The sequence below is a fragment of the Lissotriton vulgaris genome, chromosome 1_1, assembly GCF_964263255.1.
Source record: "Lissotriton vulgaris chromosome 1_1, aLisVul1.2, whole genome shotgun sequence".
NCBI lineage: Eukaryota > Metazoa > Chordata > Amphibia > Caudata > Salamandridae > Lissotriton > Lissotriton vulgaris.
The window spans coordinates 1,512,718,932-1,512,745,531 of NC_141685.1; the positions used below are offsets into that span (position 1 = coordinate 1,512,718,932).

The following is a 26,600-nucleotide window of genomic DNA, read 5'->3' on the forward strand; positions in this document are numbered from 1 at the left end:
AATGGTTCGATGCAACCTCTGCCCACACGTGGTAACACTTTGATTGCTGTTATTGTTATTTTTTGAGGGTGGGAGGGGACGAAGGGGGGGGGGAGACACATGGGACAATCATTTCGCGACCTAGTTGGGGTGGTCCGCTGTGGGTGGGATGGGCGGGTAGAGGGGGGTTGGGTTGTTTTAATTCACTGCTCAGAGGTGCTGGCCAGAACAACTTGACATCAGATATTTTATTGCTCTATATGAGGTGCAGGAGAATGTTGATCTCAGCTAGTTATGCAAGATACACCTGATGCGCCGATTACAGAGAATGTAATTGGCGGGATGATTGCATTAACGTGGAAAGTGCACGGACGGAATGATTATCGAAAGTTGCGTAAGGTCTTGAATTACTTGACTAGACACAAGGTGGACCTTGCCTTGATTCAAGAGACGCATTTACCCGCGAACAGCCCTAGGCTGAAAGCAAGGGGACTGGGGGGGGCAGATCAATGCGGCTGGCTTCACGTCCCATGCGAGCAGGGTGCTGTCATGGGTTAACCCAAAATCTGACTACACACATAGGGCCAGATGTAGGTAATTCATATTTACCGACTCTTAAATACCGAATTTTACCGATTCGGTATTTAAAAGTCGGTAAATATGAAGGGGGGAGATGTAGGTATTACAGATTCTGTAAATACCGAATCGTTAAGATTCGGTATTTACCGAATCTGTAAATACCGAATCGGTATTGCCCATTGATTCCTATGGGCCTTAAAGCCAAGGGTGCGGGGATGTCACTTTGACACCCTCTGGCACCCCAAAAATAGGCATGTGCGCCATGTGGCACACAGACATGCCCTAAGGACATGTCTGTCTGTCACATGGCTAGGTGTGCATGCACACGTGTGCATGCACTCCTGAATTCGGTATTTTAACACCCAATTGGATTGGGTGGTAAAATACCGAATTTGTAGGGCCTCTGGGACTCAGAAGAGTCCCACCTACATCTGGGAATTACCGAATCGGTAAAAATACCGATTCGGTATTTTACAGATTCTGTAAATCTACTGATTCGGTACATTTACAGAATCTGTAAAATCTGGCCCCCTACATCTCAAGATGCCAAATACCAGTCGGAAACGGCCGAATTCGGCCGTTTCCGACCGGTATTTGCCACCTACATCGGGCCCTAAGTGAGCTCTCAGCTGACCCGGACGGCAGATATGTGGTATCGCAGCTGACTGGTAGAGGTTTGGAGATCTTGGTTGTGAATGTTTAAGGTCCTAACTATGACTGCCCCGAGTTTTACAGCAAGCTAGCTGACATAGCTCGAGAGTTACCAGACATTCCTACTCTGTGGGGAGGGGACTTTAATATGACTAGGTGCCCGGTGGTGGACCAATCGGACGGCCTGGTCAGACATCAGGCTTAGGCGGCTCGGGAACTGGATAGGATATTGATTAGTGATGACCTAGTTGATGTTTGGCGCAGATTTACACATTATTCAGCCTTTCACAATATACACACACAAATAGACTACTGGTTAGCCTCGTCGGGCTGCACTCTCAGATCCGTAAATGCCAAGTTCTACCCCGCACTCTTTCGGACCACTCACCCATTCTATTGTTGCTCACACTGCAGCGGAAGGCGTTGCCCACGTTCACGTGGAGGTTCCCGCCGTACTCTCTACAAGACCATAATTTCCGTGAGGAAATACATGAAGCAATTGAGACATTTTTTGAAACAAATATAGGTTCGGTGGACAGCTTCCAGACAGTCTGGGAGGCGTTTAAGGTTTACATACGGGGTGTGGCCATGAGTAAACACTCTGGGACTCTCTGCTCGATCCACCAAAGGCTATCGCTATTGGGGCGGCGACTGGCAGAATGTGAGAGACGTCTGTTAGCGGGAGACACAGACGCCTCTCAGGAAGAAATAAAAGGGCTACTATCAGAGTATCAGGAAGAGGCAGATGCGGAGGTAAAACATTTGGGTAAACAAGCGACAGCTAGAGCTTATGGGGAGCGGGACAGGCCGGGGACGGTCCTGGCTAATATGATTAAACAGCAACGGCGAAAAATTGCGATCACAGCCGTTAGGTCAAAGGAAGGAACTATACTCACAGAAGAGGAGGAGATAGCACACAGGTTTTCGGAAAACGACTCTGATCTATACGCTACACGAGCCACGGGAAACGAGGAGGATATCCTAGAATATTTGGAGTATAAAAAACTCCTGTTCTTATCGAATGTGCAGCGTGAATTTTTATTGCAACCAATAGAGTTCGCTGAGATCGAGACGCCCTGGGAGGGATGAGGGCGAGTAATGCTCCTGGAGCAGACGGCCGAACGGTCGGTTTTAATAAGGCATTTCTGGAGCTGCTGCTACAGCACTTGTGTGCCTTGTTCGTGGACATGTGCAATACTGGGCAAATGCCGAGCACAATGAGGGAAGCGTTAATAATCGCAATTCCGAAGCCCAATAAGCCCCAAGAGTAGTGTAGCTCCTATAGACCATTGTCGCTCCTTAATGTGGACACCAAAATATACGCTAAGGTACTCGTGACTAGGTTGGCCCCGGAGCTGATTGCTCCAGAGCAGGCGGGGTTCGTGGCAGGCAGAAACATTACATACAACTTACGTATGGTATTTGGTGCCATTCAACACACAAGAACGGATTCGAAGGCCATGGCAGTGTTCTTGGACGTGGAGAAAGCCTTCGACTCTGTGGAATGGCCTTTTCTGAGGGCGTGGGCTCGGCATTCCTACAGATGGTGTCCGTGCTCTACAATGATCCGAGCGCACGAATTAAGCTGGGGAATCATGTCACTGAGCCTATTAAGATTTGCAGGGGCATGCGGCAGGGATGTCCTCTGTCGCCCACGCTATATGCATTGGTGGCTGAACCCCTGGCGTGTGTAATGCGAGAATTCCACTCGCACCGGGGACTCAATTTCCCCACTTACCGACTAGTCATAACAACTTATGCAGATGACACCCTGCTCTATGTCAGAGAACCTGAAAAGAATTTAGCGCCGCTTTTACGTGAGGTGGTCCGATTGGTGCTCTGTCCGGTCTGAAGGTCAATTGGAACAAATCAATAGCGTTCCCCATCACCAATTCCACAGAACAATTTAAGATGGAATACCCATTGAGATTGACCACTGATTCTGTGCGTTATTTAGGGATTCGACTACACACAGACCCTGAGACGGTATTTCGTGAGAATTATGGCACGGCCATTGCCAATTTAGAGGATAATCTTGACATATGGATGGGGTTGCCCTCGTCCTTGCTAGGTAGAATATCGATAATGAAGATGGTGGTCTTACCAAGGCTGCTGTATTTATTTACGAATGTGCAGATGGTCCTCCTGAAGTGTTTTTTCGCTCGGCTCACGTCGCTGATGATAACATTCGCTTGGGCTGGCAAACAAGCAAGAGTGCAATGGAGGAGCTACGACACCAACCAAGATGGCCGCATAGTCTCCCAGCTCCGCTGACCCCCGTCCTACGCTCGCTAATCCTGTCGAATATCCTGATCTCCTGCCCCGGATTCGTGTGGGTGAACTAGTCTGCATCCCGATGGTGTGATCACAGAATTTTTCTGATGTTCTGGTGTGAAGTTACATCGAAAATGTTTTGAGGCCTAACCCAGACTGGAAGCCGGGGTCTCGATTGCTAGTCTACCCAGGTCCAAAGTGAACAACAACGGACTGCCGAGGGTGGTTGGGTCCGGTCCTTGGAACTTTCGAAAATTTCTCTGAACTACCTTGCAACCATCTGCTGCCTGGTGCTGTGCCTGAGGTGAGGCGAGGGGTGGTGCGTGGTGCTGCGTCGCGGGGGGCCCCGGCCCGGAGGCCCGGCACTAGCACCGCTGGTGCCCCGGGGTAGGGGTCCCGCCGCGCGTTGCTGCATGTTGCTGGCCCGTCCCTCACGGCCTGTTTCTGCTTCGGCGTATCCTGCCCCGGAGAGGGTGCCTCTCCGTGGGGATCGTTATGCCTGCGGCCGTATGGGACCTGGCGGAACGAACTCAATATGGCCCTTCCTTGCGGATGGTAATGGCAGAAGTTGCGGCGCTTCACGCGATGGTGAGGGCCCAGGTCAATCATTAGCTGTCGGCAACAGATGGGATCATAGGACCGGGAACAAGCCCTGACTTGATCTTTGAGACCCGGCAGCCAACTTGCCCCCTGTTGGAAGCCCTACTGGTGCGTTTGGACCCGGTGCTGGAAGCTGTGCCTGCCCCCGAAGAAATGGAATTCATCGTGTGTGCTGAGATTGGTGACTCTTTCACGTTCTCTGAAACATCGGTCCTACAGTTATCGGAGCATTTCACTGCTTCCCTCATCCTGGACACTGTTGGCCCACACTTTGAACTGTGTCGGAACGAGTCGCACCCCCTCCCCTATCGGTCTCCCAACATGGCGTATGGAACGATGCTTGGCTTCGGGGACGGGGAGGTACATCGTTGGTGCAAGCCATGTGCGTTGGGATCTGCTATTCCTCTCCCATTTGCTGACTCAAGCTCCGGCTGCTTCTGCGTGAACTTTGACTTTCCGGGGAAGGGGCATTTCTTATCCAAGGGACTCGGCAACTTTGTTAGACGGGGCCAAGGCTGAGGTTGTGGGTTGAATCGTTTACGATGGATCTATTGGTAACGGGACTGCTTCATTAACAGACGGATTCCGGGGCGGGGGGTTTGTGGTCCCCCCGGGGTATTTTTGTATGGTGGACAACTTTCCTTGTGTTGGCTTAGGGGGGCCCCTTAGATAGGGCGGGGGGGGGGGAGACCGGGAGCGCATAGACTATCGCCCTCCTCCACTTCCCCGTTGGGTGGGGTTTCCTTTCTTTCTCTTTTTTCTCTTCTTCTTCTATATTTTGGTTTTGGTTCTCGGGCGACAGGCACACTGCAGGGGTGCAGGGTGGGGGGTTGGGGGAGGGGATTTTTCGTTTTTATTTTGTTTCTATGGCCTTTTTTCTCTTCTCTTATCTTTCTTTGTCTTTTTCTTTTTCTGGGTCAGTGCAGTGGGTTTCCTTTGGTATCAATCCCTCCTTTTTCATCTGTGCCTCAATTTTCGTGGTGTTCTCTGGGTCTTAGGGCAGGTGACTGCAGGCGCGAATTAACCGAAATACTCCTTCACATTCTAAACCTTCTGTTTCAGCGCCATTGATTTGATCGATTACTGTTTACTGTTGACACGGTTACTATTCTGCCTGCCATTTTTCGCTGCTGGGAAATTATTCGGCACCTGATCCTTCCATCTTATACTATAAAATGAAAACCTTTTATATCCTGTTTTTCTAATTGTGCTGTTTAGTGGCCAAGAGTACGCTAACATGGAGATTCTGCTCCCCGAGGTGCTACATGTGATTAAAATTGCTCTCTGTTAATCTAACTGCTTAGCGGCCGGCCCCGGGGGTTGTAGGCCCATACTTGTATTTGGTTTCAATGTCAATAAAGGTTTTCAAAAAAAAAAAAAAGCAAGAGTGCAATGTAAAATTCTGGTCCTCCCTTATCAATTAGGCGGTCTCGGGGCTCCCGATTTTGAGGTATATTATCGAGTGGCACAAGGGGCGCATTTACATAGTTGGAAACATGACAGGGAAAACACACCATTCATTAAGCTTGAAGCTCTATTTGCTGCCCCATTGCCGCTCCCGGCAGTTGTGTTTGAACTGGCGGATCGACGCACAGGCCTGCTAGACTCATTGAACTCGCCTAGGCATGCCTGGCAATCACTGTTGCACTATCACGCTGGAGCGCTCTTGTACTCTCCGCTACTGCCTATAGAATTGATGACCTGGCTTGCCCCATGCAAGGACAAAAGAGTGTTGGTAGCACTGAAAGCCTTGGGTATACATTCAGCGGGAGACATGTTTAAAGATGGGGCTCTCAAAACACTGTTGGAGGTGCAAGCACAGGAGAAACAGCCCACCAATTTGCAGTGTTTTCAATACCACAGAATTAGAGAGGTGTGGCGGGGACAGCTAGGAGGCGACTTGCAGGAACCCCCAGAAACATTAGAACTTTCCTATGTCATTAAATCGGAAACGCAAAGGAAAATGGTCTCAACCCTATATAAGATCGCAATCGCTTAGAGAGTGACTGGGTACAGCAAGGCACGCTTGGCCTGGCAACGCGACCTAGATGCAGCACTTGATGATGACATGTGGCGTTACTGCTGCACTAGCACAATGTCGGTCTCCCTGAATGGCAGGCACAGATTAGTGCATTTCAAATTCATCAACAGGGTTTACCACACCCCTGAAAGGCTGCATCGGTTTGGGTTACGTGAGGAAGCGACATGCGACCGCTGCAAAGCAAAGGATGCTGGCTTTATGCATTTGGTGTGGGAATGTCCGGGTGTGCATCATTATTGGGGGAGGTGTTCTAGGAATTAAGCAGGATCCTTGAGGAGGAGATAGCCCCGTCTCCGGCGCTTGCACTGCTAGGTTATTCCAAAGTACTACCCAATGCGCAGCGCAGGATAGTGGACAAGGGAATGCTAATGGCGAAGAAGAGACTAGCCATGTGCTGGATGAAGGGGCCGCTACCCACGGCGACACGGTGGATTAGAGACCTGACTTATTGTTGCACGCAGTCAGAGACTTAGAGTGAGCTTCTGCCTCCCAAAAACAGGCCCAAGAATTTTTGGGGACCATATCTTGACTATAGGAGATGTCAGGACCTGACGGCGGCTGGTAACGATGTGGACATGCTGGAAGATCTCCCCCCTGCGCGCTGGAAGATGGAGGGACGATTGGTTGAGAGGCCTTTTGCTAGGAGGGGTTACAGCTGGTGTTTGTTGCACATTTGAGACCGTGGCTTGGCACTTGCTCTATGTGTATTATACAACAACTCAGAGATCATGCACCACAAGTATAGAGAGACGTTGATGATAGGTAGGCACCTCTAGTTTGTAGTTTCCTTGGGGGTTTTACTTTCTTATATTTTCTATCTTTTTTTTTTAAATCTTTTTTTCCTTTCTTATTATTGTTATCTTTCAGCATTTACCTTTGTCTTGTCACTTGAAAATGTGATTTCAACACTGGAAGTTTGACGATGCAAGCCCAAACACTGTGTTTATCTATGATGACCCACAGCTTAACGCCGCCTGGCCTCCGGGATGTGGGCAGAAAGGCTCTGTACTGATCCTAAGGGATTATGTTTTTCTACTCTTGGCTAATTATGACGCAACACACCTGATTTACAGTCTATGTTGAGATCACTGTGATAAATACATTTTTTTTTTTAAAAAGTATGTATGTATATGTGTGTGTGTGTGTGCACGGACTCAAGGTACACAGATGTGGAGTTAAAAACAGTAAATCTCTATCTAACAATACATACCTACCTTCATGATATAATGATGGTCGATTTTCTACAGTCAGTATTTATGTAAGACAAAATAAAATACTCACTGTCCTCCTAAGAGACCTGTAGTGGGTGGTGTTGGTTTTGTCAGGCTGTCTACTGGGCAATGCAGTAACATCTTGTGGTGGAAGTTTACCAGAGTTACCACAATAATCATATTGGTGTTTAGCTAAATGTAGAAGGTGGGATTGTGAAAGATGATTGTCTCTGAATATAAATGTTGAACATGTTGACCTCTAAAGGTAAGCTATGTTTGTTATTCGTTTTAGATGGAACAGAATCACCATTCCCCTTCCTAACGCAGCACTGACCAGAGACACCAGGCTCAGATGGCGGCAAACGGGACCAATTCGGGGGAACATGTGGGCAATTGATAACGGTTAGTGTTGTAATCTCTCAAAAATCTGACAAGTTTCTTTGATAAACAGGTAAACATGGCGCTATAATAAAATGCAGATCAGATGTATGCAATGGCGGTTGGTAGTGAACGGTGGTGGGGGTGGGAGGAGTTGTAAAAAAAAGGAAAAACAGACGACCTATTTGCTGGTTGTCAGTCGCCAGCCGCCACCTCTCCTCCATCCTCGCTGTTTTCCTGGCTCCTGGCAGCACCCAGAATCCCAGACTCCTCAAGCCAATCATGATGCTGCTGTCACCTGCATCACAGCAGTGTCATGATTGGTCTGAGCGCGCTGGTTCAGTTCAGTTGTGGGGTGTGTAATACAGCCGGGTGGAGAACATGCTAAGTGTGCATGATGGTTTAGCCGGCCCAAGACGGCCATCCAAACCGTCACGTGCACATATGGTGCAGCAACCACTCCTCCCTTTGTACTGAAAATAAAATGATAATAGCGTTCTGTTATTATCATTTTATTTTTCCTTTACACTATGTTTAGAGCAGTGGGGTAACACTCCTCCACCTTAGCGGAGGAGCCGTTGCTGCAAGGATGTGATCTACTTATCCAGTATTTGGGTGTCTTTCATAGATTCACATGCCTGAATCATTCCCCGTCGTCGAGACGGGAGCCTCCGGTATATAAAAAAGTAATGTCCTAAGACATACATAAAGAGAATAGGTCTAAGGGTCTAACCTTAGTAACCTATCTAGGTCCTTATGCAGGAAGGACCAAACAGAGCAGGCTCCAGGGTCCCACCTTGGTAGCCTATCTGTGTCCTTTTGTAAAAAAGGACCAAAATAAAAGGAACAACCAATCAGCTACTACCTCCCTCTAGAACCTTCCTGTGAGGAGCCTCAGTCTCTCAGATTTTCTACCGCACGTTGTGCTAGGGAGTCTCCACCTGAGTTCTCCTCAGGAATATCGAATTTTCTTCAAACTTCACAGTTTTTTCGACTTTCTTACTATGGCTGATGTCAAGAAGAGAGCACTTTTCCGTCCCTGTGCCTCCTGTGGTAAACTAAGGCTCCACGTGGACGACGAACATGAGGAATGCCTGTATTGCCTCTATCCTCACCACAAGACCATAGACTGCAGGATTTGCCGTAAGTTCTCCGTCAAAACCCAGAAAGACCGGGAAGGGAGACTTCTAATCTGGCTAAACAGGCTTAAAGACAAACCGGAAGGCGACCTCATTTCCGAAGGTGAGAGCATGTCTGGCGCCTCACAGCTTTCCCTGAAGAGGCCTAGGGCTTCCTCGCCTGGCCACTCAGCAACCCCTAAATACAAAACCTGTGTGGGGGGGGGTCAAGGGGAATATTTTACGACCTGACTGCTCGCTCCCCTATTGTCAACATGAAACACACCAAAGAGCAGAACAGGTCTGGAAATAATGTATGACCATAAAAGTGACTCTGAAACAGTAGGATGTGTATGTGAACAAAAGTTGTTGAGAGTTGTAGGTAACCCAAAGCTAGAATGATTCCCATCAGACCACCTTCACGGTGGAGTTAACGTCACGTGGGAATTACTGTACAGTCCATACCTCATCCGACCAAGTAGTGCCGGCGTGGAGAGTGGATGTCAGAAATCTAGCCATGATGTTTACCATGAAGTGGACTAGAGTATGTGCAGTGCTCAAGTGGTGGTGATGATTAAAATTGACTACGCTGATTCTATGAGTACATACATGGAGGAATCTGTGTGTCAAGAGTAAAAACACGCCAGTATGGTGACTGCCCACTGGCGCTGTGTAGAACGGTCGACATGTTTCAGCCAACGGGGATTTGCCCCGGCTTTCTTCAGGACCTTCGGTTAGCTACTGCAACCATTACTACAGGTAATGTGTGACAAAAAATATTTGTAAAAAATAATAATAGTGAGTTTACTAATAGACAGTTAAATATCTACCAGGAACTTCAACGCTTTAAACGTCCACTGGCGTGGGAGAAGCTTGTCTTCTTCCCAGCCTTGTGTGGGTGAAGGCCTCACCTCACCCGGCAACCGCTCGGGAGTATGAGGCCCCGCTCTGTCCGTCGGTGCCTCCGACCATAAGTAGAGCGGAAGTGGAGGTCAGCAACCCCTCCTAAGAAGTCCAAAAAGTCTTCAGAGGGCAAGCCTACCGTATCTAGCAAGGACCTTCCTGTCCCCAGGAAGCAACCACTGCTTACGGTGACGACGGCGCAATCGGCGACCACCTCATCGCTTAAGACCGTCTCAACATCGACGACGACGGTATCGACGACGATGGCATCGTCGGCGTCCTCCTCGTCGACGACTCTAACTTACTCGTCGTCAGCAGGACGACCGATTTCATCCTCCGCACCGTCGACGACAAGACCGTCGACGAGGACGTCGACGACGGCACCGTCGACGAGGACGTCGACGACAGCACCGTCGACGAAGACGTCGACGACGACACCATCGACGAAAGTCACACCGTCGACGAAGCCGTCGACGAGGGGCACTCCGTCGACGAAGGGCGCTCCGTCGACGACGGCGCCGACGACGAAGCAGTCGACGAAGGAAATACTGCATAAGGCACCGTCGACAGATGCACCGTCGACGAAGACCGTATCGACGGCTGCTGGTACCTGGAAAGAATCCGAGCTCCTGTCACATGCAATGGACGCTCAGACTTCCCATGTCTCCATTAGAATCACCAAAAGGCAGATCACTCCGGAGATGACCTCGCCTAGTAAGGTCCAACAGCTGACGCCATCCTGCTTCTTACAGGACCAGGAACCGGAGGAGGAGGAGTTTACCCAGGCCACTAGCCCTTCAGACCTGATTGTCAAGTGCCAGAGTACGGACGAAGAGCAGGAGGTTGAGGAATCGACTCCTCCAGTAGTGTCTACCCAAGTCCACACCCAGGTGACCCCAATGGTGTGCTTGCCAGCCTCCTTAGTTGCAGACTTGAGCTTTCTCGTTCAGGACTACAAACAGCGGTTTCCGCAGAAAGCCACCCCTGCTGTTCCACCAACCCCGCAGCCAGCTGTGACCGTTCCTGCGCAGGGGACAAGACCCAGGCCCCCTCCACTGGTTCTTCCTAGGACACAGGACCCTGCTCAAGACCCTGTCTCGTCCGAGGAAGAGGACAGGGAACATGAAGAAGGGGAAGTCCGAGATGATGATACGGACGTGGATGCAGACCAGGACTATGTCACTCACTCTCCAGCCTCTCCGGAGCCGCAATCCTCTGAGTCTCCACCTGCAGATATTGGAGGTTTCCATAACCTCATGGAAAGGGCTGCCAAAAGGTTCCATATGTCAATGGAATCTCAGGAAACTGAATGTTTCCTCTATGACTTTAAAGAACCAACTAAGAAAACTACTAGATCGATCCCGATCATTGATTATCTACTGAAACAGGGCAAGCAGCTCATGCAATCTCCAGCTTCCCTGCAGGTAATCGTACCCAGACTGGACAAAAAATACAGAGCTACGTCGTCAGCTCCAGCATGCCTTACGGGTCACCCCAAGGCTGACTCTGTGGTCACCCAGGCGGCGCAGAAGAACTCGCGTAACCCTGCATCACCTTTATCGACACCACCAGATAAAGAAGGCAGGAAGTTGGATGCAGTTGGGAAACGTTTTTCCACTACCTCTGCGACAACGGTGAAGATTGCCAATTCCATCGCCCTTCTTGGGCGTTACAACCGCCAACTCTGGGCGGATATCGCGCCCTACATTGCCGACCTACCAGAAGATATTAAAGCGGAGGCACACTCGCTCCTCCTTGAGGGCCAAACATCGGCTTCAGAACTGATAGACTGCGCCATTGACGTGGCCATGACCGGATTCAGATAGCTGGCAGACGTCGCTGTCCTACGACGCCAAGGCTGGCTTAAGGCCACCTCTTTCAGACAGGAGGTCCAGACCAAAATCTTAGATATGCCCTATGATGGTGATCATCTGTTCGGCGAGAAGATTGACGAAGCCCTCACTACAATTAAAAAAGACACTGACACAGCCAGAGCCCTAGGCACAATGCAATCTCGCACTCAGTCCTTTCGTGCCAACAGGGGGAGGGGACAATCCTCCTATAGAGGATCTTATCAAAACAAGTCCTCTTACTCTTACTCACAGGGTAAGATGCAATTTCAACAGCGCCAAAACCAGTCGGGACGTCAGTCCTCCTTCAACAAATCGTCCTACAGAGGAAAAGGACAGAAGAGACCAGCAGGCAATCGCCAATGACTCTTCCAATTGGCCAGCCCCTCCACCATCGCTTCCCTTGCGACTCGGAGGAAAACTTTCTTTTTACCTTCAAAACTGGCGGCAAATAACGACAGACCGGTGGGTTCTACAACTCCTTCAATTCGGCCACTCTCTAGAATTCCTCTCAAACCCTCCTCGGACACCACCTGTCAAGCGTCCTCACAGACACCTACGGCTGCTTCTGCAAGAACTAACATCCATGCTCCAGAAGGGCGCAATAGAAAAAGTTCCACACGCCCAGAGGGGGGAGGGCTTCTATTCCCACTTCTTCCTCATCCACAAGAAGGGGAAAAAATGGCGGCCAATTCTCGACTTAAGAGCTCTCAACGTGTTTCTAAAGAAGCAGTCGTTTCGGATGGTCACGCTACAAGAGATCCTGGGACTCCTGGAAAAAGGCGACTACATGACATCACTCGACCTACAGGACGCCTATTACCACATCCCTATTCTCAAGGGACACAGAAAGTTCCTAAGGTTTGCAGTCGCAGGGGTACACTACCAATTCCGCGTCCTCCCCTTCGGCCTCAAATCTGCTCCAAGGGTCTTTACGAAATGCCTTTCTCCTGTCGCAGCCTATCTCCGCCAGCAGGGACACCAGGGTTTCCCTTACCTGGACGACTGGCTGGTAAAGGCTCCGTCGAGAGCAGCCGCAGCCGCATCTTCCAGCGCCTGTCTGCATCTTTTCCGCCGCCTCGGCCTGACCCTCAACAGGGAAAAGTCATCCCTGACACCAGCCCGAGTCATCACCTTTCTAGGAGCGACCCTGGACACGGATTGCACGAAGGCCTTTCCATCACAGGAGAGAAAGTCGAAACTCATCTCCTTGGCCAAGTCAGTGGCATCCAAAAAGACTCTGACCGTCCGTCTCTTCAAATCGCTCCTCGGCATGATGTCGTCATGTATCCTACTCATCCCACACTGCCGCCTAAAAATGCGCCCCCTACAGGAAGAACTGTCAAAACAGTGGACACAAGCGACGGGATCCTTCGAGGACCGCTTACGAGTCACCCAACCTCTAATCAACAGTCTACAATGGTGGACATCAGTCAAACACCTATCGCAAGGACTGCCGTTCCTGCTTCCGGCGCAACCGCATATCATCACCACGGACGCATCCTTGGAGGGCTGGGGTGCAGTCCTGCAAGAACTGCAGACCAACGGAAAATGGACGCCACAGGAGTCCAAGCTCCACATCAACATTCTAGAGCTACGGGCAGTCTTCCTGGCGCTCCAGTCGTTCCTCCCGCGCATCAGAAACTCCCCAGTGCTAGTCAGGACGGACAACACCACGACTATGCACTACCTGAACAAACAGGGAGGGACGCGCTCGCTCTCTCTCTCTCGAGAATCTCAGAGGGTTTGGAACTGGCTTCTACAACATGGCATCACCCTCAAAGCCGAATACGTTCCAGGCAAGGACAACGTCCTGGCGGACGCCCTCAGCAGAGAACAGTCCCTATCCCACGAATGGGAGTTAGACGAGAGTGCATTGAACTACATCTTCACGAAGTGGGGGACACCACAGATAGACCTCTTCGCCACCAGGGAGAACGCCAGATGCCCAAGCTTCGCAAGCAGGCTTCCCCAACCAGGAACACTAGGGAATGCATTTTCAATAGCTTGGCAGAACGTGTTTGCTTACGCCTTTCCGCCATTCCCACTGATACCCAGGGTGATCAGGAAAATGAAATCGGAGCCCTGCACCCTAATCCTCATCGCCCCATCCTGGCCGAGGCAGCACTGGTACACGGAGCTCCATCGTCTATCAGTCCACCCGCCTCTTCGTCTTCACAGTCACCCAACCCTACTCACGATGTCTCACGGGCAGGTTCTCCACCCGAACCTGGGCCCTCTGAAATTGTCAGCCTGGCTCCTGACTACCGTGAGTTCAGCCATCTAAACATTCCACAAGAGTGCAAAGATGTCCTGTCCAACGCCAGAGCTAACAGCACAAAAAAGACTTATACTCTCAAGTGGAAACGCTTCTGCGTCTGGTGCGAAAAGGAAGGTCTACACCCCTTCCGGGTCACTCCCCAACAACTCCTGCCATACCTTCTACACCTGGCGCACTCAGGCCTTGCCCATGCGTCCATCAAGGTCCACTGGCAGCAATTTCTAGGTTCACTCGAACTTCTAGGGGCCCCTCACTGTGGGCGGACAGACTCATTAAACAATTTCTGAAAGGCCTCTTTAGGTCCTTCCCTAGACCAAAACCTGTCCCTCCAACGTGGCAGCTCAACATAGTTCTTCACCAGCTGATGAGGCATCCCTTCGAGCCTATCCACAAGTCGGACATCAAATTCCTGTTGTGGAAGACAGCCCTCCTACTTGCACTGACCTCGGCCAGAAGAGTAGGCGAATTGCAGGCCCTTTCCATCCAGGACCGATTCCTTCAATTCAAAGAGGACAGAGTCATCCTGCGTACCAACCCACGATTCATACCCAAAGTCCCTTCGGACTTCCATCTTAATGAGCCCGTGGTTCTTAAATCATTCTTTCCGAACCCATCTACTCCGGCTGAGAGATCACTGCACTCTTTAGACCCTCAGAGATGCCTAAAATTCTATCTTGATAGGACGAGACAATTCAGGAAGTCATCCCAACTCTTTGTCGCATTCAGCAGACCTAGGAAGGGCATGCCCTTAACTAAACAAAGTATATCAAGATGGATCTCCTCAGCTATAACTCTCTGCCACGAGAAGGCAGGGCGACCTCTGGACTCACGGGCCAAAGCCCACTCCACCAGAGCCATGTCTACGTCTGCGGCACTGTTTGCTGGAGTGCCACTCCTGGACATCTGTAGAGCGGCGACTTGGAAGTCCCCGCATACCTTCACCAGGCACTACTGCTTGGATGCTGAGCTGACGAAAGACGCAGCAGTGGGCAGAGCAGTGCTTCGCCATCTATTCCAGTGAGGTGAGCCCTCCTGCTTCCCACCATCCTTGACTGGTATGCACATTTCTTTGTTACTAGATTCTGCATGACATTGTATGCTGTTGTTTTTTCCTACAGTCACAAATGTTCATTACTTGCAGTAATATACTTTCTGTATCTTCACAGAATGTGCATATTGTATTGCTTGCTACTCTGATTCAGGCATGTGAATCTATGAAAGACACCCAAATACTGGATAAGAAATGCGTTACTTACCTGTAACAGCAGTTATCCAGTATTAGTGTCTTTCATAGATTCACATGCACCCTCCCGCCTCCCCTGGAAGGACTCACCTCTCTCTACAGGTTTACACCTATCCAACTTGGTGCGTACGAAAATCTGAGAGACTGAGGCTCCTCACAGGAAGGTTCTAGAGGGAGGTAGTAGCTGATTTGTTGTTCCTTTTATTTTGGTCCTTTTTTACAAAAGGACACAGATAGGCTACCAAGGTGGGACCCTGGAGCCTGCTCTGTTTGGTCCTTCCTGCATAAGGACCTAGATAGGTTACTAAGGTTAGACCCTTAGACCTATTCTCTTTATGTATGTCTTAGGACATTACTTTTTTATATACCGGAGGCTCCCGTCTCGACGACGGGGAATGATTCAGGCATGTGAATCTATGAAAGACACTAATACTGGATAACTGCTGTTACAGGTAAGTAACACATTTCTTATGTATCCTTAACTCTTGACACTTAAAGAACACTATTGCATTAAAATGATGCATGTGCTTTTGTAGGCTATTTTGGTGACCGATATCTTCTAAGTGGCGTAGCTAGATCATTAACCGCCCGTGGCGGTCACTGCGTTTGCCACCCTTCAGCGGCCGTAGGTAAGAGCGAGGGGGCGATGCCACCCAACACCCTCCCCCCCCAGTCCACCTTGCTACAGCACTGTATCTCTTTATACTTATTCATTGGGATGGTAAAAACGTAGATATATTTTCTAAAAGAAATATGCATAATACATTTTTTGAAAATTATGGATATGACACAAACTAACTTTGGTTGATCCTCTGCGTGAAAATTGTATGCAAGGTTTTCCCTGGTGTACAAAATTCGTAAGAAATACCTTCTCAATGTAAATTCCATAGCGTTTTTAAAGTTACGCAGCATGTGGCCACGGTAACACAAGGGCCCGAGTCACAAAAGCAATCTGAGACAAAAGTATAACTTTACGATTTTTGGTATTCATAGAGGTCATTTGCGAGTCGTATATTTATGTTCACAGTCGGGCTGGAATCTCCGGCTCGGGCCGGAATCCCCAGCTCGGGTCGGATGAAGTGTCATCAATGGGCCGGAACGCAATTGTTTTACAAAAGGGAGCATTAGGAAAGTGAGATAAATGGTAGAGGAGGTATGAAAATCACATTGGGCAGGGAAAAGGGTGTGGCCAGACACTACATCACATCCCAGAAAAGTTTGCTCCTTTACATCATGGTACATTCAGTCCACAATTTGCACTTTCCTCAGTGTTGACTGTAGTGTTACACCACACTCAGTGTTGACTGTAGTGTTACACCAAACTTTGATGTAACACTACGGTCAACACTGAGGGTAGCGCAAATTGTGGAGTGCATTAAAAAAGAATTGCAGACAATACTTAACATTTGGAAAAGTTATAGTATTTATCTCCGCTAAGCAACCATGTCTTCTTTATCTGAGTTTAGCTTACAAACCGTAAGCCCCCATTGCAATTCTAATTGAGACATATTCGTTGCCCTGTAAGGTAAACTTGGATTTCTGATGTCTTTAGTTTGTTCTATAGACTGGATGCAGCTAGTATACATTTTGCCTTCTCTTTGCATAATAATATACAATGCCCTGTAGTGTGCTCGCCTACAAATGCCAGCATGAGTTTAACACTCTCCCAATCAGATAGTGACCAGAATCAGCATGGCCGGACTGGGAACCAAAACCGGCCCTGGCAAAGTGCTCGGCTGGCCCCTGCGGCATGTGCAGGTAAAAGCGGTGAGGTATTTCGGCAGGCGATGACGAGGGAAATTAATTATTTATTACATTTACCCTTGTCGTCGTCTGTCGAAACCAGCCCCCTCCCGGCCACACCTCCACCTCCCCACCGCTCTTACCGGCACGGGCCGCGGCTGAAAAGCAGGTAGAGATATGACCCAAAACACAGGCCAGATGTTACAGCACTAGTAGGGTAGTACCGCCCAGTAATGTGATGCAATAATATCCCATCTTGTTACCGGGACTCTCTTTGCCAGCCCTTATGTATTGTTTTCAGTATTGTGTGATTTAATGTTTAGTATGCTTCTGTTCGACACAAAGAGTTCAATTGCTTAAACCCATTTCCGGTGTCATTGTTGCTTCAAGTGTTGCATTTAGGTAAGATCCCATTTTTATGAAAAATGTTTTCCTTTGTGCTAATTTTCATTTATCCTCTTGTTGTTTATTTTCAGTGTACGTTGGACCATCCTGCTTGAAGTTCTGCTCTGGTCGGGGACAGTGCACGCGAAAGGGCTGCAAGTAAGTGTCAGCATAATGGCACTGGGGTGGACGGGCACACACTGCAATAAATGGAATAGAATCCCTCTTTTTTCTGGGAGTCTAAAAGTGCCCACACTGCAGATAGTTAGTGGTGGGTATTCTTTTCAAAGGCAGAGGGATTTCAAATGCTAATGAGAGACCTTCTTTGGAGATTTTAAGGAGAAGCCTTTAAGATTAGGACTTCCTGTGAAGTATGGTGTTATAACCCGGCGCAAAATCTTCCCAGAGCAAATAACATTTGCATGCTGCAATTTCCTAGTTTTACCCTCAATTTTTTCATTGGTACAAACGTGTGTTTTGCGCCTGTTATTACAGTTGGTCCTGGCTTTGCTCTCGAAAGGTACCATTAACTGAAAATGGTGGAAACCTGAGAACAAACAGGCAGCTAGGTGCTAAAGCGAGTGCAGGTTCATTTGTGGATATTTGCTTTATCACCAGGATTCACCGCGGTCTGAATTACTCTATAACACTTGCAGGCACATGCATCATTGTGAATTGCATTCGCAAACGGTGCGAATCGCAATTTTCGGCCGTTTGCGAATGCAATTGACAAAATTGGGATGCATCATGTTTTTCGCAATTTTAGAAATCGCAATCATGTTACGATTTCAAAAATTGCGATTGCATTTAAGAAATCGCAATTTGAGATTTCTTGAATGCAATGCATGAACATTTTAAATTTGCGAATTCGCAAATAGGGAGTGGTAAATTACCATGAAGTTGACCTTCATGGTAATTTGCGAAAACTTTCAAAAATACACAAAAGTGAATTTTTGAAAGTTTCATTTTACACACACACATGCCCTTGGGGCATGTGTGTGTGAAAAATGCACTTAAAGTTACATTTCAGGGGTGCAGGGGGGGGGTCCTTTGGACCCCCCCCTGCACCCTTGAAATTGCATTTTCAATTTGCGATTCGCAAATTGCAAATCGCAAATTGAAAATGACTTCCCATTCATTCTTATGGGCCTCTAGGCCCATAGGAATCAATGGGAAGGGATTCCTTAACCCCTTCGAAGCTAATGACGAGCTGGGCTCGTCATGGCGCTTACCTGCCCTGCGCGGATGACAAGGCCAGCTCGTCATGATTTATGGTGTTTTATATTTCTTAGCGCAGAACGGGAAAACGCCTAGCAGCCATGTGGTTAATTGCGATTCGCAAATTGTGAATCGCAATTAAGGAAATTTAAGAAATCGCCAAAAAAATGTGATTTCTTGATGCATAGCCATTTGCGATTTCTTAATTGTGATTCCTTAATTTTCGCAATTAACCGCCAATGGTCGTCAGCAGCGCTACCTCCCCAGTGCTGCGCACGACCATTGAACGTCCATTCAGCACTAGTTCTAATGGACAGCGCAGCACTGGGGAGAAATGTTTACACGCAGCTAAGGTGTTAAGAAATCGCAAACGGCAACAATGATGCATGTGGACGTTGGCTTTTAACTTTGTAACTGATTTGCCATTGCCCTTACATTTGAGCAGTTTGTAAGATTTGAAACATAAACAAATGTACCACATTTCGTAGGTGTTACTTCATGTACTCACATTATTAATTTAAAAAAACAGTAAAGTGCACATATGATACCCATTTCGGTAAAGTTCCCAGTGATTTGGAATATTTGCATTCTGTTTAAAACTTTATATTGTGTTACTTTGTGTCCTGAATCATTTTCACTAAGAATTTGAGAATGGTTGGAGTATTTTGCCCAAAGTTATGAAAAAGTATTTCAAGCTTAGGCAAGGGAATGGTTCACAACATCTTAGTCATTCATTCATGAACAGTGGACACTTTCCCTAGCTGTACATGTGCCTAATTGTGAAGAAATGGGGTGTCTTATACGGTGTGGTTGTGTGACCTCTCTGTGTAATACACTCACCAACACCTTTAGGTCCAGTAAGTTTCATCTTTAAAACCTATGGTACAGAGCAGCAAGACTTACACATAGGAACAAGTGTAAAGCATTTGAACAACACCAAAACAGATTAAGAAGAAATCTGACTCCAATGTATAAAAATAGACTGTATATTTATAAGAATTTAGACACTAGAGCAAAAAAGATTCACCTGAGGGTTTTAGAGGTATAGATTTTCCAAGCAAAAATAAATCAAGGCAATTTTACTCAACCGCAAACAAGCCTTGGCAAAGTCAATGAAAAGGACACTTGGATTTTGTTTTTAGAGAAAACGTAGGTGTCATTGTGGTGAATGACACTTAGAAACTTTTTTAAGAGGCAATGTAGATAAGTGTCAGTATGGTGAGTTAAAAGTACTTAGGGCAACTAACTCCAACAATGAGCTAATCAAAGGCACCAGCAAGGTCCTCAAGATCAATTACCTCCAGAGAAGAAGCAGTCTTCTAGCATTTCCATGCACATTATCTGCATTTTAATGGATTCCTATGGAGTTGCCCTGATGCAAGAGATGAAGGCTGCTGAAGGTGCTCCAAGAGTACTGTAGTTGCGATGTGGTCAACGAGGTCTTCTTGCAAAGTTTCCTCGGTCCAAGAAGATGGTGAGGGGGTCCTGGTTGGAGGGTCAACTACCCACAGAGTCCTCTCCGGTTTTGCCAAATTTCAGTTGCCACTGAACTACCAGTCTCCTGTTGTTGTGTTCACAAGCTAATTCTTCCTGGGTCGATAAATTCTCATTTTGAATGTCCCAGCAACTTGCTGACAGCACTCCCTAGCTCAGCAAACTTAGGTGCAGCTCGGCGCATTGTGTCTTGGTCATTGGAGCTGCATGGCGGTGGTGGTAGCGACTTGAAGACTTTAGGCTACCTACTTGTTCCAGAAGGCTTCTTCAGCTGTTGTCTTACTGTTCTTAAAATAGGAGGCCAATCAGCTGCCCTTTGGGGTTCTGTTGGCTAGCATGGGCTGTGAAAACAGCTTCTCCTTGAGCATGACACGTCAGGCACAGTCCCTCTCTACCCCAGGATACACCGTTCTGTCCACTCCCAAGATGGGGAGATCCCTCTCTTGGTGTACAGACCACCATGAGGTATGGCTACTTTAGGTCTACATGCCCTTGAAGAAACCGGTTTAGCAACAGGTTTGTCCTCTTCGCCGGGCAGTTGACTACATTAAGGTTGTGTGCCTCGCCCATGTTAGGCCATCTACCAGAGCCCCAGCCACTATGTCCTTTCATTCACTATCCCCAATCTGGGGAGAGCAGTTTCCCGATTGCAGGGGGCACAGACCACCACTTGAAGCCCCCTGTAGTCCACTCACCAGAATGTGGAGCAGGAGAGGCAGCCACCAGTTTGCAGGCAGTCCACAAAGCAGCAACTGTGGCTCTGGCGTCAACCCACCTCATGGCCCCAGCCACGGCCCGGGCACTATGATCACTCTGCGCAAGGGGCCCCCTGGAGGGCGGGGGGGGCAGTGGTCTTCAGGCGGTGGTGCGAGTCGGTGCAAAAGGGAGAGGAGGTTTCTGAAGATGTGCCACAGAGCAGGAGGCCCCCTTACCCGAGTGGCCCGCCATCCCGATCCAGGCCCCGAGGGTCAGCTCAGCCGGTGCTCAGTGTTACCAGTATGTCCGGGAGTCTCTTCGCAGCCACAGTGGGATTTCTACCAGGTTTCCAATGATCCCCTGGGACTCCAGTCACCTCATCCAGCGGTACAAAAGAGTGGGTAAGGAAGGATTAGGTAGGATTAATGGCTCCATGGCGGGGACTTACAGGGGTTGTTGCAGCTATGCTGCCATCTTTCCAGGCCACACCCCACCTCCAAGCCTCTTTAGTTTGCCCTCCCACCATTAAGGGCAACCCGTGGCAGGCAGGATACTCCATCACCTGCACCACTGAAGGTTGATAACATTGACGACTGGGTTCTCCAGATTACCTAAAGGGGCTGAACCCTCCCCTTCGTAACCTCCCCTCCACCCACGGCACCCAATTGCAACAGGCTGAACGAGGACTATCTTTCTGTACTCTACCAGGAAGTGTAGACTCTCTTGGCCAAGGGAGCCATAGAGAGGGTGCCGGCACCAGAAGTAGATCGTGATTGCTAGTCTAGGTACTTTCTGGTGTCCAAAAAGGATGGAGTTTTTCTTCCTGTACTAGGCCCTCACCCTCTGAATCTGTTCCTAAAAAATAAGAAATTCAAAATGCTCATGCTCACTCAAGTTCAGTGCCTCCTGAACCCAGGAGGCTGGATGGACTTGCAGGACACATATTTCCATATTCCTATCATGCCTGCCCACAGATGTTATGGTGGCGTGAGTCGGTGTAGAAGGGAGAGGAGGTGTCCGAAGGTGCACCACAAAGCAGGAGGCCCGCTGTCCCAATCGGCCCACCATCCCAATCCAGGGCCCGAGTGTCGGCCCAGTCAGTGTTCAATGTTAGGAGTCTGAGCTCCTTTTTGCAGCCACAGTGGGGGTTCTACCAGGCTTCCAATGATCCCCTGGGACTCGGGTCACCTGATTTAGCGGTCCAAATGAGTGGGTAAGGAAGGATTAGGTAGGATTAATGGCTCCGCGGTGGGAAATTACAGGTGTAGCAACTATGAGGCCATCTTGCCAGTCCATACCCCACCTCAAAGCCTCTTTAGTTTGCCCTCTCACCATCATCGGCAACCAGTGACAGGCAGAATACGCCATCACCTGCACCACTGAAGGTTGATAACATTGACCGCTGGGCTCTCCAGATTACCTGAAGGGGCTAATCTCTCCTCTTCAGAACTGCCCCATCACCCAATGCCCCCAATTCCGACAGACTGACGAAGGACCATAATTCCGTACTCTACCAGGAAGTGTTGGCTCTCTTGGCGGAGCAGAAGTAGGTAGTGATTGTTAGTCCCGCTACTTTCTGGTGCCCAAGAAGGATGGAGATCTACTTCCTATCTTAGGCCTGCACCCTCTGATTTTTTTCCAAAGAAAGGATACATTTAAAATGCTCATGCTCACTCAAGTTCAGTCTGCCCTGGACCCAGGAGACTGGATGAAAATGTTGGACTTTAAGGATGCATGTTTCTATATTCCCATCCTGCCTGCCCACAGATGTTACGTGCAGTGCACAGTAAATCACAAGCATTTTCACTTAACCGTGGGCCTCAACATCGGCCCTCAGGTGTTTTCACCATAGTGATGGCACTGGTTGCAGTTCAGGGTGCCAGTCTTCCCCTATTATTGACAACTGGCTGTTGAAGGCAAGCTGTCATATCTCTGGGCTCACTATAACCATGCCGAAGTCACACCTGACCCCTTACCAGACGCACCCTTTCATCTGAGCTGTTCTGGACAGTGCAGTGTCGGGCTTATCCTCCTAAGCGGCGAGTCGAGAATATTCAGGCTAAGAAACCAATGTTTTAGCTGCTATCCTGGGTTTCCGTGAGACTGATCTGAGGCTGCTGGGCCTCATGACCTTCTGTATCCTGCTTGTGACACATGCCCGCTGGCATATGCAGGGTCTGCAGTGGTACCTGAATTCCAGTGGGCGCAGCATCATGGAAATCTCTCCCATGGCCCAGATCTCAGAGGGCACAGCAAAAGATCTGCAGTGGTGGTTATCTTACCGCTATTGGGTCAGCGGCAGACCCCTCTCACTCTACCTTCCCCAACCAGATCTGACAGCAGTGACAAATACATCACTCCTAGTATTTCGCTGCAATCTGGGAGAGGTGGAGATCAGAATCCTCTTGTCTCAGGCAGATTCCGCTCTCCTCATTAACCTACTGGAGCTCCAAGGGATCTGACTGGTATTCAAAGCCTTTCTACCCTCTAATAAGGGGGTCCTGGTGTTCACGGACAACACCACATCCATGTGGTACTGCAAAAACAGGTCAGGATGAGTTTGTGGACTCAGTCAACAGGCCTTGCGCTTTTTGACATTGCTGGACCATCAGGGCATAGCCCTGGTGGTTCAACACCCGGCAGGCTCTCTGCACGGCAGGACTGACAAACTCGAAGATGCCTAGCGGATCATAAATGGCATCCCCCAGCTTGGCTAGATCTGTCCACCACCACCGAGAATGGGCAATGTTATCAGTTTTGCGTGCTGGAGTTTCCAAGGCGGCTCTTGCTTGGAGGCCCTTTTCGTCACAAATGGAGCTAATGCCGCCTTTCCGCCCCTACCGCTCCTGCCCATATTTCTCAAGAAGACCAGGAATGACCAGGTTCCAGTTATTCTTGTGGCTTCAGACTGAGCTCAGAGAGTTTGGTACCCCGAGCTGTTGAGCCTGGCTTTCGGTCCTCTGATCAGGCTGCCCCTTCGGGAGGATCTTTTGTCGTAGCAACAGGGGAGTGTTCTACACCCAAACCTGTCAACCCTCTACCTTCATGCGTGGAGAATGAGTGAGAACAGTTGACAGCTTTCAAACTTCCGACTGAAGTCTGTGATGGTATTTTGGCAGCTCGGCGACCCTCAATCAAGACTGTATATGCCGGCCGTTGGAAAAAATGTGTGCAAGGTGTACTGAGAAACAGGCTGATCCCCTATCTGTTCCCATTTCGCAGGTTCTTGTATTTGTCCTAACCCTAGCTCAGCAGGGCTCTGCATTTCGAACTTTGGGGGTTTATTTATCTGCTGTCTCAGCTTCTCTGTGGCTGCCCGATCTACCAGCTATCTTTGTTATGCCTCAACGGGACCTTAACTTGGTTCTTACTTTTTTAATGTACACACCCTTTGAGCTGCTTCATTCTTCTCCTTTTAGGCTCCTCATCATCAAGATAGCCTTTCTGGTGTCAATTACATCTGTTTGGAAAGTTAGTGAACTACAGACAATGTCCTGTCAGCCTACTTACATTTATGTTATGTTATGTTATGTTATGTCATGTTATAACAATTTATATCGTGCGCTACTACCCGTAGGTGTCAAGGCACATTGCGGACCACATACTGCAGAGAGAGATTCGTTTTTAAAAAGCCAGGTTTTAAGATGTTTCCTGAATTCAGGCAAGGATGTGATCTTCCTAAGAGCAAGAGGAAGAGTGTTCCATAGCCTGATGGTATTGTCTCTTAAGCTCCAGTTTTAACTCTGGGGGTAAGCATTAAGAAGGTCGTGGCTGAGCGTAAAAACCTACTGGGGGTATACCAATTAAAAGCATGATGAAGAAACTGTGGGCCCTCTCCATGAAGAGCCTTATGAGCAATACAGAGTGCTTTCAACTTCACACGTTGGCCGACCGGAAGCCAATGCAGATCTTCAATTCCCACTCTAATGGATTGGCTTTTAGGAATATTCAAAACCAATCTAGCGGTGGCATTCTGAACCAATTGCAGTCTTCCAATTTTCTTGGACTACACATTGATATACAAGGCATTACAATAGTCCAACTTAGTTTCCTAGCCTTTCTAGGAATGTAGGGAAGGATTTTACGCACCGTTCTGATAGTGTTAAATGCTGAGGACACCACCTTTGAGATCTGAGATTTGAAATGAAGTTTTTTTAATCTATTATGACCCCCAAATTTAGGGGCAGATTAGGATTGCGGTTTTTTCGCATCCTCCGGGCCGGCGGTAGCCACCGCCGGCCCGGAGGATGCAGAAAAACGGCAGCGGACCCACCAAAGACCCACCGCCACATCAGGATGGCTGGTGGGTCCTGGTTTCTGTCCGCAGCTTTTCTGCCGCGGCTGGCTTACAATCGCGGCGGAAAAGCCCTAATATGGTGGCAGTGTCTCTCAGACACCGCCAGCCATATTAGGATGCCCAAAAAGAAATGCTTTTCCACGGCGGGTTTTCCGCCGTGGAAAAGCATACAGAGCTTCACTCCCGGGCCCCCTTGGTGAAGGGGGGTTGGGGGGTGCACATGGGGGCTACCCATGGTACCCCCCTGCATTTGTATGCAGTAATCGGCAGGCACCGCATTGCAATTCTGATATAATATTTCATTTCATTTCAATAATCTTTATTTCGGCACATTATGGCCATAAAAGATGCATAAAAACAAAAATACATGTCACAATAGAGCAATGAACAATTTACATAATGTCGGATGGGGTTTGCAGAAATACAATAAAATCCAAGAAGGCATATATAAAATATTTACTTAAAAACAATTTGTACATATCCAGTAATTTAAATTCCCAGGAACAATTCATAAATATACAGTCAATAGATGATCAGAACAACCTTATCGAGTACAAAATCGATGCACACAGACCAAGCCATTTATAGGTCCAAACCCAATTTTTTGCGAGTATAGCATGCTGACAATAAAAATCTGCTAACACACAAAACAACCACTTGTCTAGAGTCTGTTTTAATAATCCTATATGCTTCGACATAGGAGCGTATACCCATGACATTGCACAGTGGATTAATCCATCTTTTTCTTGCTGATAGGTATGCAGCACAAAAGAACAGGATATGATTATCATCCTCTTTAGGACTGGACTGGCAGCACAAACACTTCTCACTTTTTGGAGGCCCCATCGTGGACCAACCTGCTAACATTACATTAGTTTTGAGTATTCCATATCTGAATTTCAAGTATAGGCTTTTTGCCAGAGGTGGTCGGACCTCATCTAAAAAGTCCTCAAAATATGAGAAATCCTTAAATGCCAGAAAGTTATTTGTAATGGAACCACCTGTGTGACTATTTGGGAGATTACATGCTATAAAAGCCCCAAATTTTGTTTTCACGTGTTTCTTACAGCTGTGCGTCAGACATAAAGGATCATCCCAAAAGTGAGACAACCCAATTCTACAAAGCCAAATTTGAATGTGTTTCAGCCAAGGGTTCGAATTGTATCGGTCCAGACTCCTTAATTCTAGGAGTCCATCTCTATAATCTCCGAGTTCGGGTGTACACCAAAGTCTCACCCAGTAGGAAAGTGGTCGTAGGATTGCTAAATGGTCTGTGCGTTTCGTGCTTAGATCTAAAAGTGGGGTATGCTTTGGTAGTCTTCAAATACTTCTATAGAAGTTATTTTCAATTTTTATAAAAAGATTTCCAGCTTTTGGGCCCCAAATTTCTGCGCCATGTAGCGCTGCAGACTGGGCCTTGCATTTAAACACTTCTAGTGCTGGTGACATTGATTTGCTAAGACTCCCCCCGTGTTTCTTTAAGATTGGTAAAGAGTTCTGGGTCAAAATAGTTTTACTTTTTTCAGTGTGGGGTTTCTTTGTATTCTTTGAGTCTAAGGAAACACCCAGATAAGTAAAATTAGGCACAAGTTCCAGTTTTTGATTGTTTAAAAAAAAGTTCCCCTTAAATGATTTGTGAGGATTTAGGGCCATGCATTTA

The 26,600-nt window shown here is 48.2% G+C and overlaps 1 protein-coding gene across 1 annotated transcript in view; it reads left to right on the forward strand.

The window, feature by feature from the left end:
- Positions 1 to 26,600, forward strand: part of RELN (reelin) — a 1,675,658-nt gene that overhangs the window by 1,053,488 nt on the left and 595,570 nt on the right. The window contains exons 16-17 of the mRNA XM_086967429.1: positions 7,628 to 7,737; positions 17,328 to 17,394. Of these exons, the coding sequence (XP_086823555.1) occupies positions 7,628 to 7,737; positions 17,328 to 17,394 (177 nt within the window). The remainder of the gene's footprint in view (positions 1 to 7,627; positions 7,738 to 17,327; positions 17,395 to 26,600) is intronic.